General features: G+C 58.7%; 7 protein-coding genes across 7 annotated transcripts; 3 read left to right on the top strand and 4 right to left on the bottom strand.

The window, feature by feature from the left end:
* Window positions 1–3,115: 3,115 nt before the first annotated feature.
* Window positions 3,116–4,633, top strand: CH63R_13079 (uncharacterized protein; the record flags this gene model as incomplete). Its single annotated transcript, XM_018308053.1, has 3 exons — window positions 3,116–3,142; window positions 3,408–3,982; window positions 4,126–4,633. The coding sequence occupies 3 exons, from the start codon at window positions 3,116–3,118 to the stop codon at window positions 4,631–4,633; spliced, it is 1,110 nt and encodes a 369-aa protein (XP_018152470.1).
* A 1,339-nt stretch (window positions 4,634–5,972) lies between these two features.
* CH63R_13078 (DNA primase large subunit) lies at window positions 5,973–7,834 on the bottom strand (the record flags this gene model as incomplete). The annotated part of the gene is made up of 4 exons (XM_018308052.1): window positions 5,973–6,135; window positions 6,270–6,877; window positions 6,999–7,546; window positions 7,645–7,834. The coding sequence occupies 4 exons, from the start codon at window positions 7,832–7,834 to the stop codon at window positions 5,973–5,975; spliced, it is 1,509 nt and encodes a 502-aa protein (XP_018152469.1).
* Window positions 7,835–8,472: 638 nt separating this feature from the next.
* On the top strand, window positions 8,473–12,416 carry CH63R_13077 (Ankyrin repeat protein; the record flags this gene model as incomplete). The annotated part of the gene is made up of 6 exons (XM_018308051.1): window positions 8,473–9,140; window positions 9,425–10,891; window positions 10,969–11,489; window positions 11,544–11,811; window positions 11,884–12,152; window positions 12,190–12,416. 6 exons carry the CDS (start codon window positions 8,473–8,475, stop codon window positions 12,414–12,416), a joined length of 3,420 nt encoding a protein of 1,139 aa, XP_018152468.1.
* Window positions 12,417–12,841: 425 nt separating this feature from the next.
* Window positions 12,842–13,821, top strand: CH63R_13076 (uncharacterized protein; the record flags this gene model as incomplete). Its single annotated transcript, XM_018308050.1, has 2 exons — window positions 12,842–13,085; window positions 13,187–13,821. The coding sequence occupies 2 exons, from the start codon at window positions 12,842–12,844 to the stop codon at window positions 13,819–13,821; spliced, it is 879 nt and encodes a 292-aa protein (XP_018152467.1).
* A 219-nt stretch (window positions 13,822–14,040) lies between these two features.
* CH63R_13075 (uncharacterized protein) lies at window positions 14,041–15,444 on the bottom strand (the record flags this gene model as incomplete). Its single annotated transcript, XM_018308049.1, has 1 exon — window positions 14,041–15,444. One exon carries the CDS (start codon window positions 15,442–15,444, stop codon window positions 14,041–14,043), a length of 1,404 nt encoding a protein of 467 aa, XP_018152466.1.
* Window positions 15,445–15,857: 413 nt separating this feature from the next.
* CH63R_13074 (Methyltransferase domain-containing protein) lies at window positions 15,858–17,840 on the bottom strand (the record flags this gene model as incomplete). The annotated part of the gene is made up of 9 exons (XM_018308048.1): window positions 15,858–15,933; window positions 16,040–16,459; window positions 16,621–16,818; window positions 16,863–16,900; window positions 16,976–16,998; window positions 17,078–17,200; window positions 17,492–17,582; window positions 17,664–17,720; window positions 17,790–17,840. The coding sequence occupies 9 exons, from the start codon at window positions 17,838–17,840 to the stop codon at window positions 15,858–15,860; spliced, it is 1,077 nt and encodes a 358-aa protein (XP_018152465.1).
* Window positions 17,841–19,062: 1,222 nt separating this feature from the next.
* On the bottom strand, window positions 19,063–21,066 carry CH63R_13073 (Methyltransferase domain-containing protein; the record flags this gene model as incomplete). Its single annotated transcript, XM_018308047.1, has 7 exons — window positions 19,063–19,486; window positions 19,609–19,746; window positions 19,852–19,981; window positions 20,056–20,178; window positions 20,247–20,265; window positions 20,358–20,558; window positions 20,704–21,066. 7 exons carry the CDS (start codon window positions 21,064–21,066, stop codon window positions 19,063–19,065), a joined length of 1,398 nt encoding a protein of 465 aa, XP_018152464.1.
* Window positions 21,067–21,870: the final 804 nt, after the last annotated feature.

The raw sequence follows: 21,870 nt of genomic DNA, 5'->3' as shown, positions 1-21,870 counted from the left end.
TACGGACTAGAGAGATCTCTCCCGAGTGCCGGACTGAGACTGTCGCAACGATGTCTTCCGGGGCTCCGCCTCCAACTGGTTTCCTGTTTCTGTCCTAATCTGCATGCAGTAGCAAGTTGCAAGGCACAGAGAGACATTGGGGCCTGGGAAACAAACACACACACACACGTTCGTGTCATCCCTTTGCTTGGCGGGTTGTCGTCATCCATGGGGGGGTTCTGGGGGAGGGGGGGATGAGAAGGGTGATGGATGGATGCAGGTGTCAGATCAGATCAGATAAGGTCTCTCAGTCCGTTGTTCTCACTCACTCACTCAATCACTCATTCACAACTCACTCACTCAGTTTCTCACTCAGGCCTGTTACTCACCACTAACTTACTCACTGTCAGTCAGCCACCGTTCGTGTTCCCGTTCATCCACGCGTTCTCGTGCTGCACTCCCCCCCCCTGGACGCTGTTGGCACACCCCCCTGTCACACTGAACGGGATCATCACGGAGGGCTTCAATGACGGTGCCCAGACGACGGCACAGGCACCGTTTACCGTTTTCGGCCGGCCAGCGGCACCGTCCGTGTCCGTCCAAGTGCAGACAGATGCAATAATGAGAACACGACAGATGGAAGGGGGGGAGATCTTGGCTTCACGACCGTCACCCGCATCCGGGGTCCCGTTACAAGAAAGAAAAACCCCCAAAAAAAAACCCCGTAGACTTGGAAACAAACCACGGCTGCTTGGCTCGCGCGCGAGTTTTGGTCACTTCTCTCCTCTTGGCAATGCTTTCTGGTACGACTTTTAGTGAAGAACAAGAAGGGCTGTGTCGAACTCGTCTGATATTATACATCACCGCCACCACCATCAGAGGTGTTAGCCAACCGTAGCAGCCAGCGGCTGGACCGGGGGTTCGCGACCAAAGGGAGTGACGGCTTTCGCGAGAACTCCTTCCCCCGGGTCTCCCGGCTGCCTCGGAGCGGACACGGACGAGAACTGAACATGCACGGCGAAACGGTGGCATGATAGTCGGGGGGGGGGGGGGGGGGGGGGGGGGGCTGCACATCCGGCCGTCGTACCATTTGCTGCCTCCAATTGCCAGAGATTCAAGATCGATCTGCTATCTTTCTTGGTTGTGGATTTACCCTTTTTCACCCCACCCCTTCATCTTCATCTTCTTTTTCTTTCCACGTGTGGATGCTTCGAGGACGCGGTGAAACGCACGACTCACTCGATCCCAAAAATGAAGTGGGCGGAAAAAATTACCGAGGAAGAAAGGGGAGAAGAAAAGAAAAAGAGAAAAAGAAAAAAAAAACCTGCTGTCATGGATCTCCCGCCCGCTGCCTTGGCCGGATGATGCTATTCGGAACCACACCGGAACCCACTTGCCGCCCATCAATCTGAAGATTGGCCCGCTGTCAACGAGTGAGTGCCGTTGCCGGTGCCGTTCCCACACGCCGCGTAACCCTTGGTCAGGGATCGTAGACATCATGGGCAGCAGATATGGCGCGTTCGGATGTCCCAACACACGAGTCGCGGCCAACGGTTCGCGGTGCCGCTCGTTCACCGACGGCCGTTGCTCCGGATGCTCGCATCACCTCCATCACCTCCATAACCCCCCCCCTACCACCCGGGGCCTGCGGTACGGCATCGCCCTCCGCGAGGCCGGTGATGCGTGGGCTAGAGAGATTGATGTCTGTCATCTGCAGATCGCCCACTCGACTCGTGCGGGTTGCATGGGCTTTGAGTTTCCAAGTGCGTTGAACTGATTACCCACGCAGCCAATGGGGTCTTGTTGCTGCACTTGCTTGGGGTTCGAGAGTCTGGACGCGGCCGTCGGTGGGGGGGATTCGTGAGCAGAATGATGTCAGTCTTCTTCCATCATCCTTTCATGCGCCAAAATATCGCGCGTCGGGCCAGTTACGGTCGTGGACGTCTTGATCCAGCGTTGCGCGAGAGGGTTGGGAAACTTGAGCCGGCGAAGGGGGAAGCTAGCCAAGACTTGGTTGCAAAAGGCTTCACTTCTCTCGTCCCCCCCCTTTGGGTCTGAGGCGGGATGTGTTGGTTGCCCAGTCGTCTACTCAGTCGGGGGGTCATGGCCGCCATGGCCCCGTCTGTCATGAAGCGATCGTCGCTGCACCTCATCGGCATTTTCAACTGCAGATGGGAGATGGGGGGGGGGGGGAAAGCTGGGACAAACCCGCAAAAGCCAAGTGAGTGCCTTACTCGTGAACCGCACCGGGCGCAAAACCTAGACTCATCGACGATGCGACCAGGATGGCTGATGCCACTATTCCCAACTGTTTTCTTTGCCCACGGGCAACCCAACCTCCAGCCGCCATCCCTGTCCCGAGTACTCCCTCGCGTTTCCGTCCGTCCAACTGGCCCGTTCTGACAGGTAGTCCGAGACAAGAGCCACCGAATAAGGCTCGGGGGCTGCTTGAGACACCTCTACCTGGGTGTACACCAAGTTGTCCAATAAGGCACGGGATTTCGTCACCAGAGGAACCCCAGCCAGGTCTGGCGTCATATGGGAATCACGCAGACACGTAAAAGACATCAATGGCGCCCGGCTGCCCGCGCTGCCGCGGCGCCGCGGCTCTGCCCTGGCCTACCGTTCCTAGACAGGCCGTGCCGTTGATGCGCCCGCAGAGATCAAGCATGTCTTGGCCGTGGGCGCAGTTGTTGCAGCAGACGGACGGGGGGAGAGACATAGAGACACACACAGAGAAAGAGAAGGTCCTAAACATAGGCATGCCTTGGTGGACGGGGAGTGTGCATCGCGTATGCCTAGAACAGCATGGTGTCCGGTCTGTCGACAGGAAACCCTCACTCCCCCCTAATCAGTTCATCTGCCGTCGTCCGGTGGTACAGGTACGGTCTCTTTGGTTGGGAGGGGAAGGGGGGGACCCTGATGCTTTTCTTAGATCCTTGGTTTTCTCAGTTCTGAAATGTTAGTCTCTGTGTCTGTCTGGGGGGGAGGGATGGATATTCAGGTCTGAGCAGCCAGCTTCGTGCGAGACTAACAAGCGCAGGCGACGTGCCATTGCGTCCCTAGCGCGATCTGCAAATCCCTTTAATACAAGTTTCTTCGCAAGATGTATCCAACTGTGTATCGTAAGGCCAGAATGGGGAGGGGGGGTTGGTCGGGTGAGGTGAGTTCCGGGGCCAAGATTCGAGGCGCGGAATCTGACCTCACCGTGCATAAACGGACGCGGGGGAAGGGGAGAAAGAGTAGCAACAACAGACAAAACCGTTTGAGCCATGGCGGGCCTCGTCCGTTTCGTTTCTCCCCCGAGTCTGGATTGTTCTGGGTTGATCGTTTGCGGCGCCGTGGCACACACGCATACGCTCACACATGGCTCATCCACATAAGGCATAATCATACACATCCATAGTACAACATCCACACGCCCCTAGGTCTTGTTTCCTGTAACGGAAAACGGAGGCCACATCCAGCCCCGCCGGTGGAGAAACCAGGGCGGCCACGATGGCTTCCTCGCGGCGGAGAATGGAGAGAAACGGAGAGGCGTAATAGTGGGTTATTGCATAGACGCCGCGACGGGCACGCACCAGACCCCCAGGATTTACGGCCCACGAACGCCGCCGTCTGCTCTCTCCCGACGACCGCGATTTCATTCTGTTCTCTTCGGATTCCCGTCCCCTCCCCTCCAACTCCTGGCCCCTCCCGGCTCGGGCTGGACATGGAAGCCCGAAGCCCGAAGCCCGCGGCGCCGCTCCGGCTTCCCCCCCGCCCTGGGGACGAGGGACGACGAGGGGAGGGTTGTCGACATGGCGAACTGGGAGATGCCAGAGTCCCGTTCCCATCAGCTTCATCTTTTCCTGCTCCCCCACCGTTTGACCCTTCTTCTCGTGGCTATCCACTGGTCTTTGCCTGGCGGTCGGCCAGCCAGCCAGCCAGCCAGCTTACTAGCACTGCTACACTCGCTTTCCTTGTGCAGAGTCCAGGCAGCTCCTCCTGCGATCCTTTCCAGGTTCCAGCCCTGGCATGAGACGGACGAGACCCAAGCCACGACCTAGCCCGGCAGCGTCTTGTGCAACGGTTCACCAAGGGATGGTCCAGACCCGTCCATCGAACCCCCGGGGGGGGCCTAGACCAACGCACCTCAGTCGTCAGGGGTCTGGGGAATGGAATGGGAACTGGTGTTGGTGGTGGAACACACGGGCCCCCAGGAGAGAGAGTCCAGACCGGTCGATGCGCCCAGCTGGGGCCAGAGATGCGCCTCACGCAGGTTGTTATCTGCTTCTTCTTGACTTCCACTCTATGCCATGCGTCGCACCAGCAAGGGGATGCCGGGCTTCTTCAGCCTTCTCTCTCTATCTCTCACTCTCACTCTCGTCCGATGAGCCTGGAACTCGACTACTCTGTGCAGCGTGCGCCCCGTCCGGGCGAGCCTCTCGGCCTTGAAAGCAAGCAATGGGGGGGGGTGGTGGTGAAGCGTGGCGGCGGCACGATCTGGCCTTGCCTCGTCCCATGCCGTCCTTACCTCGGGCCTCGACATGCGTCAACCGTGGCCGTCTCGCCAACATGGTGGGGGAAGAAGGGGGACCTCGGTACGGAACGCAATGGCATTCTCGATCTTGACGAACCAGGCGTGCCTTTCTACCATCCTCGACACTCTTGAGCGTACGATCGAGGCCCTCTTGGCTAGATCCGAACGAGACGTGAGCCCATTCCCTCGTCCCAAAACACCATACAGCTCGCATCTCGTGATGCTTCGAATCCACACCCCCAATCCGTCTCCCTTCCTCACCGTCCGTCGCCCCCCCCCCCCCCCCCCCCCTTTTTTTTTTTATTACATCGCCCACGCCCTTCCCGTTTGACCGGCTCGAAACGGGAAAACCCTATTCCCGTTAACCTCGCATTATAAGAGCCCGCGGCCAAGACGGCTTTTCGTACACATACACACACCCCCCCACGATCAACCACAAGGTCCAGCCCCAGGGACGGTTTCAGTTCTTTTTTGTCTTTGTAAAAGAAAAAAAAAAGAAGAAGAAAAAAAAAACCACTCTCCCCGACGACAAGCGATGGCAAACGGGACTTGTTTCCGAGCACTCCTCCCCCGTGTAAGTGAGTAAGCGTCTGGCCCCAGCCCATGCCCGCCCAAACATCGTCCGCGGCATCCGCGGCCCAGTTGAGCAGGCCGGCTCCAACGTGAAACCCAAACCGTCGTGGCCCCGAACATGGCCGAGGGGGAATATGAAAGCCAGAGACCCGTCGCGGGATGGCAAAGCCCCCCGGAAGGCCGGAGGGGAAGGGTCCCCTTTCCCCGTTGGGGACCGAGGCTGGTAGTCTTTTTCTCTTCCTTTTTTTTCCCTTTTTGTATTTTCACATCTTGGGCTGTCTCGTAGTTGCTAGTTACTTGACCGACCTTCAACACACCTCGCGACATGCTTCTCGGGATGGATGGATGGACGGACGGACGGACGGACGGGAATTCCACAAACCTACATACTGAGGGCACTCTTCCTCGTTCTACAGGTACGAAACAATTCTGACAGACAGACACGGACTCGTGGGGGTGGAAGGGGAGGGTCGAAACATATGCAGGCCGAGTCACAAAAGGGGAACGAACACATTTTTTTTTCTCCTTCTCTTCCTCTCTCTCTTCAATTTGGGACGACTTTCCGTTGAGAAACGGCCCTGACCGCGCGAATGAACGAACCTCCCGCCCATCCCCAACCAAGATAAATCAAAAAGAAAACCACACCCCTCCCCAAAAACGCCGAACTCTCCAATGGGGCCCGTGAGGCCGATTCTGCCCCCAAAAGGTACATCGTAAACGATAAATACAAATCCCGTGAGACGCATGCTCCTCCCTCCGTTTATCCAACGCCCTCCCGTAGAGTTCCTTAGATGGGGGTTTGGGTCCAGACCGCCGTGGAACACCGTCCCATTCATTATCAAAAGCCACACTTCATTAGTAAGACAGCCGCTTCTGCTCGCTCGCTCGTCCGCTCGGCTCACCCCTCCATCTTAACGTCGGCAGTCTTGCCGAGGTTCTTGAGGAGATAGCTGCGCTTGAAGTATTCGTTGGGGTGGACGATGGTCTCGAGCTGAGCCGACGTAAAGACGCCCTCGTCCTTTGCTTTTTTGAGCTCCTGCTTGTGCAAATGCTCAAACACGCTGGAGGCATGTCAGTAAGTGCCACACACACACACACACACACACACACACACAAATACAAACACCCCCCCCCCCCCTCTCCGGACGGTCAAATGACCACCCTCGACGATATAACAGAGCTTAGAGAGACATACCGGTTGCACGCCATGTGGAACTTTTGGTTGTCCTTGTCCTCCTTAACCCCCTGCAGCGTGGCCCGGTCACTGACTCCCATGGCCTGGACCAGGGTCGTCAGGTTCTCGAGGTTGAAGTGGCGGTAGGGACAGCCGTGGGCCTCGCCGGCGCCGGGCGGGTGCTCGGTGAGGATCTTCTGGCAGCTAAAGGGGCTGTAGCCGCCGCCGCGGCGGTTCGAGTCGCCGCCGACGTCGCCGTAGACGTGGCGGACGTTGTAGCGGTACTCCTTGTTGAAGGTGTCGTCGGTGATGTTGCGGAACCCTTGCCTCCAGAACACCAGGCACTCCTCGAGGTTCAGGCCGATGCCCTTGAGGAAGAGCGTGTACTGCAGGCGGCCGTAGTGCTTCAGATGGGCGTCGCGGCGCAGCGAGCGGTGGAGGTGCGACATGCAGGCGGGGAAGTGCTGCGCGAGGTTGTCGATGTTGCGCGCCGTGATCTCGGCGCCGGCCGGGGCCGCCGTGTTGGAGCTGTAGGAGCTGTCGGGGGTGATGAAGTTCTTGGAGAGGTGGTCGAGGATGGGCGTGAGGCGGTCGTCCTCGTCGAGTCGCGGGAGCGCGCGTGCCGTGAGCTATGAAGGTGGTGAAAGTGAGCCGTCAGTGATTTGTTCCCCCATAGTGCCTGCCTCGTGCCCACCCCCCCTTCTCTCTCTTTCTCGTGAATCAAGGAGGGTGGTTTGCCTGCCTGCTTACCTCGAGCTGCCTCTCTAGGCGCGAGACGAACTCGCCAATGACCATGCTGGCCTGTTCTCTGCCTGGGACGAAAGCCTTGCCGGCCTTGAGAAAGACCTTGCGCTGCTCGACCAGTTCCGGCACGCGGTCCCAGTCGACCTTGAACCATGTGTCGTCGTCGGTCGAGGCCGTCTTGCCCCAGCCGCGCGACATGGCGGCCAGCTCGGAGGCGTAGTCGCGCTTCTCGTCGTCCGTCACGGCTTCCCACCAGTCGAGGTCGAGGCTGCGGACGAAAGCGGATCGCTCGTTCTGGTCGTCGCTGTTGAGGCGCAGGCGGAAGAGCATGGTCTCGACGCGGGTGAAGCGGCGGCGGAGGTCCTCGGTGCGGGCAAAGGCCAGGCGCAGGATGAAGTGGCTGTAGTGGTCCTTTTGGCGTTGGGCGAAGAGCTTGGGCGAGTGAGAACTGTTGGACTCGAGGGGCAGGTACTTGTCGAGGAGCGGCTTCATGTGGTTTGCGACCTCCTGGGGGGACTTGTTGCGGAATGCGCAGGCTTCGAGCTCGGCGAGGACTGGGAGAGCGGGCGGGACGTGTCAGTTGTACGAGGGCCAGAGCAGAAGCCAAAGCCAGAGAGAAGAACGAGGGCGTGGAGTGGGTGGGAAGGCTTACTCCGCAACCTGTCAATGGCCCATTGCTCGAACTGTTCGAGGGTGATGTCGGCGGTGGGCGCATCGGCATAGAAGTTGAGGCGGTACGGGTATTCGGCCTCCTTGTAGGCGGGGGAGGCGAACTGTTTCTTGCGGTAGTCGACGACATTGCGCCGCTTGGGGTCGATACGATTATAGTCTTGCCGCAGCATTGTGACAGTGGCGGGCGTATGTATGTGTGTATGTGTGTGAGTGTGTGTATGGTATCGACGATTGTGTGTCCGTGGGAGAAGAGTAGATGCAAATTGGATCCTCGTTCAGTAGGCGCTGGGACGGGGGAGACGCGTCAAGTCGCGTCGCGGGGGGGCATTTCTCAATTAACGGGTATTGGCCAATGGTAGATGGCGCAGACTAAGCGAAGTGGGTCACAGCACATTTGGTGGAGGAGATACTAAACACTGTACAAAGAAGGTACGTACCGAATCCCACTCTTGACAATGTCACTAACGAAGCGCTTCTTCTTCTTGATTCTTCATCTTCCAGCCTACCAACACGATACATCTCCGTACATATTCTTCACTCTAATTACTGGGTTCATCTCATTCGTCTTTACCATACCAATCGTCTACCTGTCTGTCAGGTCATTAGCAATGGAAACCCCGCCGTCTATATTCTACTTGACGACGACGACGACGACGACAGATACACTCTCAGTCCATACAATGCATCATCACTGCACGCACGTGCGCGCACAGCGTTCCTAACCCCGGTATTCAACATGTGTACTCGACAGTCGATGACCTATTCAACATGTCCCAGCATGCCCAACACGCTCACCGCGACGAGGTGAATGGGAAGCAGGACGGCCAAGGCTACATACATTGACCGCAATCCGGAACGAAAGATCAGCACCTCTGCCACTGTGCCGCATCACGTTGCTCGACGCGCATACCGACGGCCCAACCACATCGACGCCCGGCGCCCCCGCGTGACCTGCCGCCGATTCCTAAATTCGAGGACCCACCACACCTCCGGGTCTCCCTGGCAGCCTCCGTCTTCTCCGCCGCCGCCGTCGCCTTCGCCTTGTCGCCTCCAAAGATTCCATTCATCAACACTACATCTCCCAATCCTCGTCCACAGTGCTTGTTCTCATCCATCTCGTCTCTGTCTAGTTCGTCTCTGTCTAGTCCGTCTCGCTTCGGTCTCGCTTCGCTTTCCCCGTTTACTACATGCTGTAACATGTTCATCTCTCCTCTCCTCCTCCTTCTCCCTTACCCGTTGGCTTGGCGTGAGAATCATCCCGGCCACCGTCTCGACAGCGATCGGCTGTACCGTAAATATGGCTTCCTTGTCACTCCTCGGCCTCAACCTGCGCCTCGCCGACATCGACGAGAACCTCAAGTCTCACCCGGCCGCGCTTTCGTGGCACGATTCCAGTTTCTGTGGAAGTGCCGCATCCGCGAACCACGATCTGCTTGACGATGCACCCTGCTTCGCCTACGCTGAAGTGTTTGAAAGGTACGCATTCATCGCGACTTTCGTCCGTCTGTTCATCTTACCGGGACTCCCTTTACATGTGATTGTTGATTTCTTCTGCTGTCAACCATTTCTCTGCTTCGCTTGCCCTGCAACTTGATCGACGGGCTTTGGCACCATGTCCGCCTTGCTGTTCAACATCTGGCCTGTCTCCTCTGATATCTATCGAGTACATTCGACAGTTATAGAGTGCCGTCGCCTGCATTCTTTGTGCTACTACCCTCAGTTTTCCATATTGACTGACATTGACTACTACAACACCACAGCGGTGATGTTTTCGAGGCCGTTTCGCCCGGCTCGGGCATCTACCTCCCCCTTCACTCCTCGCCTGCTCCTCTGCCGGCATTCGCCGTCTCCAAGTGCCGCCTTTCCAAGACTATTCGAATAGAGGTCCGGAGCTTGACCCTGTTGCAGTCGCTCGCCATCGCTATGCCCTCGCCCTTTGACTTCCATTCCATCCTCTCCAACTACACGACGCTCAAGTCCCACCTGCAACACCTCGAAACCATTTCACCCTCCCATCCATCCACCGTTGAGCTTCGCTTACTCGTTCGCGATCTCCTTCTCGACACCGCCCTGTATGCGGGCATCGGCACCGACAAGTATCGGTCGAGCGGCCACCTGTCTCTCGGCCAGTTGCACGACATGCACCAACGCAGCGTCGATGCCGGCCTGGACGACCTCGACGCCTGCTTCTCTCTCGGCCTCCTGCCCGACGTGCTGGACGACGCTTTCCTCGAGGCGTTGGCTTCCAGGTTCACCGAGCTGGCACTCGCCGGGGACATGACCGCCTTGCATGATCTTTGCGAGCCCGTCGTCCGCTCTGGCGAAGTCGAGTGGCAGACGAACCCCGATCTACTCCTGGAGCTGCTCGACGGCGGACGGCTGGACATCTACCGTTACGTTCTCGACCTCGCCTCGCGAACGAGGGACAAGCCTGCGGACCAAAGCGGGCTGTCCCTGCGAGACATCACGCACGACCCGCTCCACGTCGCCATCCGGCTTGGTCATGTCCAGCAAGTCGACAGCCTCCTCCAACAGCGCACGTCATTCCTCGGTGTCCACCACGGCAACTTGATGGAAGACGGCGTCGAACACGTTGTTCTGACCCCTCTTTCTGCGGCTGTGTATTGGGGGCAAGCCGAAATAGTTCGGTTGATACTGTCCAGAAACGTCTTCCCCGACGGGCTGAGAGAAGCCGTTGCTATGGCAGTCTCCAAAGCGGACAACGCCATCATGGAAATCATGCTCTCCTTCGGTGTCATGGACATTTCAGAGACACTCGCGCCGGGCAATAATACGTTCGAATCATTCGCAGACCTTAGCCTCCTGGATCAAGCAGGAGCTGGAGATGTCGCTTCAGTCCCGCCGTCTGGTGTCCAGAGCGCAGATCGTCAGCTTCGAGATCGGGCGGCCATCGGTCCCGAGGAGCCCGTTCGGCGTAAACCCTCCCGAAACCGTCGTAGGGTCCTGGGACAGGGACTGGTGTCGTGTATACACGCGCTATGCTCACAGCTTCGTGATGTCTGTACCTGCTCTGACCACGCCGAGGTTAGAGACCTTGCTGGCCAATATGTCTCAGCGCACAAAGTATGGGACCGTGGTCTGGCTGCCTTTCGTGGTCTGATGCAAGACAGCCCGCCGTCGACTCTGGCAGAGGTTGTCGACTCACTTTTAGCAGCCAACGCCATCTACCTAACTCTCTTTCCACACGACGAGACCCTCTTTTTCCAGTAAGTCCAGTTCCATCTCTAGGAAGTTCTGAGCCAATGCTCCCCTTGTCGTCCTTCATAGTCTGACATCGCGAAAGATTCCTCAACGACCTCGACCGCTGGCGTTCGATCCTGCCGGCTTCCTCGCAATTCCTTTTTGACGATCTAGCGCTCCGCATGTGGGCATACACTCCTTCGGGCGAAGTGCCGTCGGAACATGAACCCGACAACCTCTTACACTTTGGGGACTTGGTACATAATCTGATACTGCTCGAGAAGCGCAAGGAATCCGTGCCTTTGAGAACACCCACCTCTGGAAGCAGACTTGTCGCCGTCCAGAGAATCTTTGAGAACCAGGAGACTCATTCAGGCTCCAGCCAGGCCCAGGCGATCCCTGGCAGCTCACAGTCGTGTCAAGGCTCTTCCCATGCTAGGTCTTCGACACAGCGTGACGAACTGTCATGGTCGGAATTTCTACACATGGAACACTTTGAGGGTACGGCTTCGACACAGGCGGGCCCATCGTCGACTGATGTTGAAGTCTGGGAAGACCTGCTGCCAGCCACGATGCTACTACTCGTCTCAGTGGCCTTTTCGATCGTGCTCGCATTTATCTTGGGTTTGTGTGAGCCCAGTCTCATATCGATATAGTGCATAGCTGACGCGCCTTCAGATCTTCATTCTGTACCCGGACGATCTGCGGTTGGCATCTTCGCCTCGACGCTACCTGGCTACGCCCGCTGCTGCGCGCTCGTGATGGCATATCTCGAGATCTATGGCATCCCGGTCCGTACTTCTCCTGTTGATCCCGGTTCAGCAAGGCAACCGTCCGCGTCGCAATCCTCTCCATACGCATCGGACGCATTGATCACTCCATCGAGCAGCTTCTCATCCCTGAGCACGCTTGGTGCGCGCCGGAACTTGTCTTCTTCCAGCATCAGGTAAGTCATTCCTACATAATATAATATCATCCTGAGACGTGTCTCCAAGACCATACTAACTCCCGACCGCAGCAGCATGGGAAGCGTCGCCACTTCACCGGCCTCACGCTCAACCTCGCGCGAGCACCGAAACCGGGGAGACAGGCTCCCGTGCTTGACGCCACAGTGCGCCAAGATGTTCTCGAGCGTTAGCAACCGTAACAAGCATCTCCGCGAGGGGTGCGCCTTCACCCGGGAGAAGCGCCAGGGGTTCCAGTGCAGGAACGGGCCCTGCGGCAGGGTTTTGACGACCAAGTGGTACCGGGACACCCACGAGAGAGAACGGTGTCGTTTTCGCCGGGGTGAGTGAGAGCGCGTAGCCGGAGTGTGTGATGTTAGGTATGGACTACCTGGTAAGCCCTTCTCGCATGTTGGACCGAGCCGATGAGACGAGGTGGCTGAGAAAACTAGAGGAGCGAAACATGCAGAGCTATGTATTGACGGCATCGCTTGCGATGCTGTGTCTATGCCTGTACCTCAGTTACGTACCGGCTGAGCGGTACCGCTGCCGGCGCCGGAAGTGGGGTCACCCGGAGCTGCAGGCCGGCGTTCGTCCCAAGACCTGACGGAAATATCTGCGCCTCGCGGCTCCCATCCCGGATCTTATCTCGAACATGTTCTCAGATTAGATCCATAGACGGAAGAAGGTGGCCACTGCACACGACACGAATAGAAACACGCTTCGTGGCGTCGAGGCTCTGACCATATCGAAACGGCACTAGAGTCTGGACCAACGGGCGGGCGGGCGTCCTTTAGAGCCGTGGCTAGGACGGTTTGAAATTAAATGATGCAAAGCCATCCTTCTAGACGCACAGCCCGCCACAACGGTTTTGCGATATGGGAAGACGAAAAAATAAGCAAAATGGTTGACGGCCCTTCCGTCTCCCTTTTCCCCCTTGCGCCTCGGATGCAGCGTCCTGTTCCCTTGCACTTTTGGAGATCAGATCAAAGACGACCTTAACCTTAATCCGAGTCATCAGGGAAGTCGGTCATGATGCGACTCCTTACCCTTCTCCTGCTGGGCATCCTCTATCCGGCAACACTCGCCCGCTCCGAGAACCGCTTCCGCCGCCCGCCGGGTCCCGGTCCGACGGGGGACTACCGGGACAACCCCGTCTACACTCTCGGGGACGAGATCGACCTACAGTGGGAGACGAGCTTCAAGGCCGTCGATGTGGTGCTGTGGCAGCAGCAGCCGAAGGGCAACACGAAGCCGGCATTTTCGAGGCTTGCGGGTGAGTTTTTTCATTTATCTTATCCCCCCCCCGGCTCCCGCGAGAAAATTCATGTTTGTCGGGGTTTGTAATATCGGGGCTGACCCGTCTTCAAATCAAAGTCAACTCAAAGGCAAAGAGCCTGGTATGGACCGTGGGCTACGCCGGGTTCCCCTCAAATCACGACCCGGAGCTGAGTCCGGTGTACTTTGTGCAGCTCTTCAAGACTGGAGAGACGACGGGGAACGTGACGTCGCATTACTTCAACATCACGAAGCCCGTGAGCACGACGTCGTTTTCGTCTTCATCCGTGAGCAGGACACTGTCGCTTCAGACGTCGTCGACGACGAGTACCCCGTCCACCACCACCCCCGCCACTCTCGCCCTCGGACCGGCTATCACAACATCATCACCTTCCCCATCGACGACGACGATGACGACGACAACACCAGCGTCTGAAGACCGATTATCCAGCGGCACGGTTGCCGGCATCGCGGTGGGCGCGACGCTGGGGGCGATCTTGGTTCTCGTCCTCGCCGCGTGGGTCGTCGTCCGCAGACGCGTGCTGAGGAGGAAGATGGCGGTTCACACGCAGAGCGACATCGTACAGTACGCCGCGCGGCAGCTGCGCGAGAAAGACGGCGTCTTCACCGTCGACACCGAGAGCCGCGAGTGCTTCGAGGTGGAGGCGCCCGGGACAAGGCACGAGATGGCTGCCGAGCCTGTTGAGTTGGAGGATCGGAGAGGGAGGTTGTGAAGACGGCCAGGGTTTAGTTAGGCGTTGCACCGGATGGTTGCTAAGGTCCTCTTTCATGGCACCTCCACTTGTTCACTTGGTCAATGTCATAAGTACGATGGCCATTCAGTATACGGGCCAGCCGGCGACAAGCTCTGCTGAACGTAGATCCACGAGGTTAAGACAGGTGTATGCCATATCTGAAGGCAAATCGCATTCCCTCTCTCTGTATTTACACCATCACCAACGCCAGGTGATGTCCTTATTCGCATCTGGCCCGCCCCTGAAGAGCCAACCCCCCTCATACCCGCCATGACAGACAATCTCGCCGTCGCCCTTGGGCACCTGGCACCGACTCCAGGCCCGCTTGGATTCAAGCGTGCTTTCTATGAAGGCTGGCCCGCGGTACGGGTCTCTCCAGCTGCCCGCGTACAGGCTGACCTGCTCGAGGGCCGGCATGCCGTTCGCCCTCAAGAACTCGGCCACCTCCCGCGACGTCGCCGCGCCGAGCAGCGGCATGGCGTACTGGTGCAGACCCGTGCACGCCGCCGCCGCCTCGGTGCCGTTGTTGTCGAAGTTGTCGTCCATCCTGTGGACCCCCCAGCGGTGGTCGCCGTCGTTCGACTTCTGCCGCCGGCACTCGCTCGCCACCTCGAGGTAGAGGGACACGGTCCTCAGCGTCCCGGGCGCCCCGCGCGCCAGGGCCCGGAACTCGTCCCACGGCCACGTCCTGCCGTTGCGGTTGACGTCGATCGCCAGGCTCTCCAGCCGCGGCGCGAGCTCCGCGAGGCGCGCCAGCGTCGCCGTCGGGATCGCGGGCCGCGCGCGCTCGAGGGACTCGTGGGTCCGCCACTCGAACTCGGCGAGCCGCGCGCCCTGGCGCTCGAGCGTGGCCTCCACCCGGGCGTACGCCGCCGCGCCGGGCGAGATCCAGGAGAGGACCTCGAGCGTCCCGGCGGGCACGGCGTTGACGAGGGGCCGGAACCCCGGGCCCTCGACGCGCAGGGAGCGCAGGGACGGGAGCCTGGGCGCCAGGGTCGTCGCGAGGAGGTCCGGGGTCACCGTCTGCCCGTTGCGGGCCTTGTCGGCGATGGACAGGTTGCGGACGCGGGAGAAGTCCATGGCGTCCACCCACAGCTCGACGTTGGTCTTGCGCCGCTGCGCCGGCGGGAGGAGGCGCCAGGCGAGCCACCTCCGCGCGTTGTCCGTCACGAGCCACCACCGCAGCCACGTGGGAAGCCTCGCGGCAAGACTCGTGCTCTGCCCTTCGTACCACGGGATGGGCAGGTTGCTGATGTGCTTGGCCTCGGTGTCGCCCAAGTCGTAGCTCGAGAGGGAGAGGGACTCGAGGGCGGCCGTGGCGTAGCGGGTGCGGCCGGAGGGGCTGAAGGGCAGGGACCAGCGTTCGGGGCCTTCCTGGCAGCCGATGGGGGTGAATTCGAGGTCGAGCGTCGTGATGTTGGCGCAGGACTCGAGGGTCGAGTGGATCTCGTCGAGGGTCTGCGTCCGACGGGGGTCCGGGTCCATGACGGGGATGATGTGGTGCGGGATCGTGGCGTGGATCTCCATCGGGCACGAGGCCGCCGCCGCCGCGGAGAGGCCGGCCAGGGAGAGCAGGGCGACGGGCAGGCTGCTCAGCTTCATGGTGTGTAGGTGTCGGGGATGAGGACGAGGTTTGTTTGGAGTCACGACACCGGGGAAGGGGGGATAAAACCCCCCCCCCCCCACCAAGAAACCATTTCCAGTTATATCCATACATGGGATGCAAGCGTGTGTATCCTTGTGCTTGGCAGCTGACGATGTGTCCTTATCCATTCCCCCCCCCCTGTCCGTCAGACGAACCCAAAACGGATACTTGCCACATGGTAGATGCTATTGATCACTTATACGGTCCAGTTTGCCACGGGTCTGATGTATACGTGGTAAGATTACTGTTCAAAGATGTATCAAGGATAGAAGACGTTATCGCGAATTGTCAACCATTGACATAAAACCTCTGGTTTCCCCCTCTCTGATGTCAAACAAAGACAAAACCCACCCAATCCGTCAAGAATGCTTCACTCCAAAGGGGCGGAAGGTGGAGGAGTAGGCGTAGGCTTCTTCTTCAGCGGCTTTCGTCCGTGGACGGAGTATCTGCACTCGTGTCAGTACTACACACTGCCCCCCCTCACCCCCCCCTTTCCCCATAAGCATTCACTATAAAAAACACATCACGCGCTCAATGGTTGTCAAAACTCACACGTTCCAGTAGGCGTGGATGTCCTTGTTCCGGAAGTCGTTGCGCACGCCGGCAATGAAGACGAGCACCTCCTCCCGCGTCCACCCCAGGACGCGCGTGAAGAGCGCGAGCGCGCCCGGCTCGACGCCGTCGAGGCTGCAGGCCTGCGTCCAGAAGCCGAGCCTGCGGAGGGCCTCGTCCTTGGGCCACGGGCTCGTCGGCCACACGCGCCTGTGCTCGACGACGTCCTCGAACCCGGCCTCGCCGAGGAGGCGGCGGAAGTCGGCCGGCACGGTGATGGGGCGCCCGATGAGCTCCGTCCCCTCCATCATCAGCGTCGACCAGCGCGCCATGGCGTCGTCCGGCTTGAGGGTGCCGTCGCCGCAGAGGATGGGGAACGCGTTGTCCTGGAGTTCGATGTAGCCGCCGGGCTCGAGGTTGCTGGGGTTGGTTGGTCAGCTGGGTCGTGTATGTTCCTATGTATAGATGTAGATGTATATATGTATATGTACAATGAGAGAGAGAGAGAGAGAGAGAGAGAGAGAGAGAGAGAGAGAGAGAGAGAGAGAGAGAGAGAGAGAGAGAGAGAGAGAAAGACGTACTCGTAGGCCTGTTTGAGAAACTTCTCCCAGCTGGCGAAGCACGCATTCATGTGTCTCGCAAAGATAAAGTCAAAGGGCTCCTGCCACGTCCACTCCTTCTCGACGTCGTCGATCTCGAACCGGCAGTTCGGCGGCACGCTGTTCAGATCCGTAAGCACTCCATTGGGTGTTTTGGGGCCATATTCTCCCAGACAAAGGCTAGATAGATGAAGGGGGAAGGGGGAAGGATTTGGTATACTGACAACTCTGGCTGGATGGGGCTCAGGTCGACACCGATGACCTGGTTCAGGGGGGGTTCAGTCAGATAGTGCCAACGAGGATGAACACACACGCACACACACGGAAGGCCGCATACCAGTGCTTCGGGGTGGTCGTCCGCTGTACGTCTCATCACACATCAATCAGCCCCAGCCCATCTTCGTCCTCGGGGAACTCGCAGCTCATGCGCAAGACTCACCGTAGTCCATGGCCCAGATGCCTGTTCCCGTCCCGACGTCCAGGACGCGGTTGGCGCCGTCCTTCTTCGGGCTCATGCAGAGCTTGTCGTCCCAGGTCAGCTGCCAGCAGTGATGTTGCATGTCTGGGGACACGTTAGTCCCGTTGTCGTTTTGAAGGGGAACGTAGGACGGTCGACGGGGCTCACCCAAGCGTTCCTGTTCTCTCTTTGGAGGCGGGCAGTCCAGTCAACATCTCCAGATGGCATTCCTTCTTTGGGGGGGGGGGGGGGGGGGGGGGGGGGGGGGGGGGGGCAAACGTACTGCGTCGTTGGGCAGGATATATGCTGCATGGCGGCGCCGTGTAAGTCAGTCGTCCCATCCATCTACTCTCGAACTCTCTACCACCACGGGGTCTTATAGGCCCCTTCACTTACTTCCATCGCTGACGCTGTGATACGTGCGCCCGTTTTCTCTCCGGTAGTCACGGATGCTGGACTTCAAAGAGTCCGTGTCCGACTGTACAGACTGGGACGAAGGGGCTCGCCCCCCCCCGTCAGTTACGGCGAAACGAACGACGAAGTTCACGATTCACGGGCCTCAACTCACCGCGCCGTCCAACGAAGACGCGTAAGTGTCGTCCTCGGCATCCTGGGGCTCCTGTATCTTCATGTGAGCTGGGAGGCGCGCGATAGGCATCGCCGCGGGGGGGGGGGGGAGTGGATTGCGACTCACGATTGTCTCCACTGGCTCCGGGCGCTGCTGGCCTTCCTGAACATCAGCCATTTTGTCTCTCCAGAAGTGCAGTGCTTATGAAGAGAGACGGGCGGACCGGCTGAGTTGGAGAAAGGGAGAGAGAGGGAGAGGGGGCGGGGGCGGAGGGGCAGACGGCGTGTCCTTAAGCTCGTCCCATCAAGCATCCCCGCTCACTTAATGCTGGCCATGATTGGACTGAGTGGAATATTCACTGCTGCAGGACTGATCGAAGACGACCTGTTCCGGCCGCGGCCGATTCGATGGATGAGCGGATGAATGCGAGGTGGCGGATCGACTAGCACCGTTACGTCGGTCCAAGTTGGAGGAGAGTGGCTTGATGAGGGGACGGGGGAGGATGCCCATTGGAGCGATTCTGATGGTACGGAAACATACCCCTTCCCAATGGTCGAGACAAGGCCTCCCTTTGTAACTATGGCCGGTTGGACCTTGGGCTCCGAAACCCCGGGTTGGGGTATTTGGAGTTTGTCATACGCGTGATGGCGTGGTGTAAGACCTATATATGCATGCATGCTCTGTTGTGTAAGTACGCCTCCAGTCACGAAGGCAATGAGAGGGTGGGTGTATCACGGGGTGTGCTAGAGAGTGCTTCGACGGGGTAAGAGGATCCAGCCAGCCTTGAATATCCCTCGAGATATGTCGACTTGCCGTGGCTGAGTGTCACTTTGGTGGCATCTCACTTAACCTTTGTTGTATCCAGTGCACCTTTCGATCTTGTGCATCCCCAAGTCACCCGGTTACGGGACAATAGGGAAACTGTTGAACAAGATCTCATTATGGACATGGTCTAAACCCCCCATCATAAAGACGAGTCGGTAGAGTCGTGTGACCTGTATGAATACTGGGGACTTGAACTGCGTGTATACTGAGTCCCCTCCCAAGGCTATTTTTCCATGGCCTGTTCCCCAACCAAGGAATGGACGCCAAACCATTGGCAGAATCCCGCCGGCCCGAGTATCGCGAAGCAACTGATAGGTTGCTAGGGTATCATGAACATGTTGGTGACCAAATAACGCCACCTGAACGCCGTTCCCGTCCCTCGTCCCGTTCCCCATCTCCTGTCTACCCCCATCCCCATCCTTATCCCCATCCCAAGCCAGATCAAGCCAGATCAAGCCCAGTAGGGTTTCATCCCATATACACAGTATCTACACATATGAATATCAGCCGGGACGCCACAGACGACACGCGCGTACACTGGGGACGGAAAGACGGGGCTCGCCCGCTCGCTCACTCACACATTAAAGTAGGCATGCAGCCGCTGGCCCCGGATCTCGGCCTCGACCTCGCGGCAAAAGTCCTTGGTCTCCTCGACGGTCCAGCCAAAGACGGTGGTGAACAGCCGCAGCGTCGACGGCTCGAGCCCCGCGATGGAGGTGTCCTGGCACAGCGCGCCCGTCATGACGTGGCGCCGCCCGGCCGCCCAGGGCCCGATGGGCCACACCCTCTTGATCTCGACGACGGCCTCGAAGCCGGCGTCCTCGAGCAGTCGTCGGAACCGCGAGGGCTCGTCGCACGGCCGGCCCAGGATGCGCGTGCTCTCCATCAGCATGGACGACCACTTGGCGATGGCGCTGTTGGGCGGCAGGGTGCCCTCGTGGCTCATGATGGGGAACGTGTTGTCCTGCAGCTCGATGTAGCCGCCGGGCTCGAGGCTCCTTTTGGGAGAGTGTGAGTCAGGTGTCTAGGTAGATGTCTCATGGGCATGGCTGCGTATGTATGTATGCATGTGGGTATGTTTGTATGCATGCACGCCGCGCCTTGGGGGTCGTCCTCTCACCTAAAGGCCTTTTCGATGGTCTCGCTCCAGTCGGCAAAGGCCGTGTTCATGTGCCGGATGAAGATGAAGTCGTGGGGGGTCCTCCACGGCCAGTTGCCCTCGACGTTGTAGATCTCGAAGAAGCAGTTGGGCGCAACGCTGGACGACGGATTCGCAAGGTCAGCCACGCCGTGTTTGTGTGTGTGTGTGTGTCTCTCTCTCTCTCTCTCTCTGTCGATCTGTAGGTTTCCGCGCAACACTCACGCTTGGGGTTGAATCGGGCTGATGTCGACGCCGGTGACCTGCACGCAAATGTATGTTAGCCACGCACCGCCATCACAAAACAAGGAGAGGTTAGGTCGGTTTCGTACGATTGCTTCGGGATGTTCATCAGCTGCGACGACACAGGGTTAGCCAACAGGCCAAACGACCGAGGGACAAACACTTCTCTCTCTCTCTCTCACTCACCATATGCCATGGCCCATACGCCAGTCCCGGTCCCGACATCAAGAACCCGCGAGGCGCTCTCGTTCTTGGGACACATGCACAGCCGTCCGTCCCAAGTGGCCAGCCAGAGAAGGTGTTGGATGTCTGCAGGACGCCATCAGTCAGAGCCGTCTCCCGAGGGGCCGGTGCGGCAGCGTTGCAGGATAGCTTACCAAGGCGGAACTGCTCGGTCTGTCGCAGCCAGGTCAGTACGTGTATGTGTATGTGTGTGTGCGCACAGCCAAGAGAAAACCAGATGCTCGGTCTCGAACAACAAGACGTACTGTGTCGTTTGGCAGGATGTACTCCTCTGTCCCGGGCAGGTCAGCAAGCGGCCACCTCTTCCACCTCATTCCACCGCCCATGTAGATCCCGCAGAACGCACCTATCGGGTGGTATGTCCGGCCGTGTCGCTGTTGGAACCCGTTCTCGTAGTCGCTGGTCTCCAAGGACCACAGCGAGGGCGGTCGGCCCCCTGCGACGGACTAGAAGAAGCCGGTGTTTCTGTTAGAGAAATATACGCCAAAGGTCGGATGCGGGGGATGTTGGGTGCGCGGGCCAAAAAAAAAAAAAGAAAGAAGAAAAAGAAAGAAAAAGAAGAAGAAAAAAAGGGCGACAAGAGAGACGTACGGCGTCGTCGATGGAAAAGAGAGATGCGGCGTCGTTGAACGTGGCGCCGTCTTCCGTTGCGTCGATCGAGGGGCGGTCGGATCGTGAGTCGTTTCCGCCGTCGTCTTGCGTCCCGGCCGGATGCTGGCCCCGGTACAGTTCCTCGTGTTCGGTGTTACCGTCGTCGTCGAGATCTCCATCTAACAGGCCGAGGTCTGAGAGACGAAACCGAAGGAAGGATTCCGGAGGATGCGGACCGACAATCGCATCGGGAGGCCAGGAACGACTCGGGAGTCGGCCGGGGCCTTCCGGCTCATCCGTAGTGGTTGTCATGGTGGTGGTGGTGGTGGTCGCATCTCCATCTGCAGGTCTTGCGCCAGACATGTTGCCAATGAACGATCACCGCGCGCCGTGGCCGTTCGCCGCCCGGCAGGCAATGACGAAAGGAGACGTCGATCGTTGAGGGATGGAACGAACGGGCAACAATGGGGATAGAAGCGAGTTCTTGAGTCGTAACTATGCTGTGAGTGGAGAGAGAGAGAGATGGAGATGGAGGGACGGGGGGCGAGAAGGGTCGAAGAGGAGAGGGGAGGGAGGGGAGCTTGGGCTTTAAACAATGAAGATACTTCCTCCATTCCCGGGTTTCCGGGTCCATGACCATGGGATTGGGGGTTGGGGGGGGGGGGGGTCTCAGGGGTCCCTCGCTCGGTTCTTCTTTTGGTTTTCCTACCAAGTGCGAAGTGCGAAAGTACAGTGACCGGATGAATTAAGGCAAACTAAACTCTGTTGGAATTACTGGGAATAACTGGGATCTTCTCTCTCTCTCTGCCCCTCTGTCTGGAACGTGTGGGCAACAGCCGCTGCAGTCTGGACGTGATTAGGCTTAGATCAGAGAAGGGGGGGGCGTGTAGGCTACGCCGCATGCAACAAGCGTCTCTCTCTCTCTCTCTCTCTCTCTCTCTATCTCTCCAGGTTCTTCTGCATGCAAATGGAGGCCGGAGCTGTCGTTGCTAGTCCCAGAGCCGGGAATAACAAGGTGAGGAAGACAAGGGGAGCACAGGGACTTCTTCAACAAACCCCTTCTTCTTCTACTACCACTTCTTCTTGTTCTTATTCTTCTGCGTCTTCTGTGTCTTCTCTCAGCCCAGTGCCGCGCCCCTCCCCCTTGACGCCAAGGGGCAACGCCAA

Source organism: Colletotrichum higginsianum, chromosome 9, assembly GCF_001672515.1.
Source record: "Colletotrichum higginsianum IMI 349063 chromosome 9, whole genome shotgun sequence".
In the NCBI taxonomy this organism is placed as follows: domain Eukaryota; kingdom Fungi; phylum Ascomycota; class Sordariomycetes; order Glomerellales; family Glomerellaceae; genus Colletotrichum; species Colletotrichum higginsianum.
This window is presented reverse-complemented; position numbering and strand designations above follow the sequence as displayed.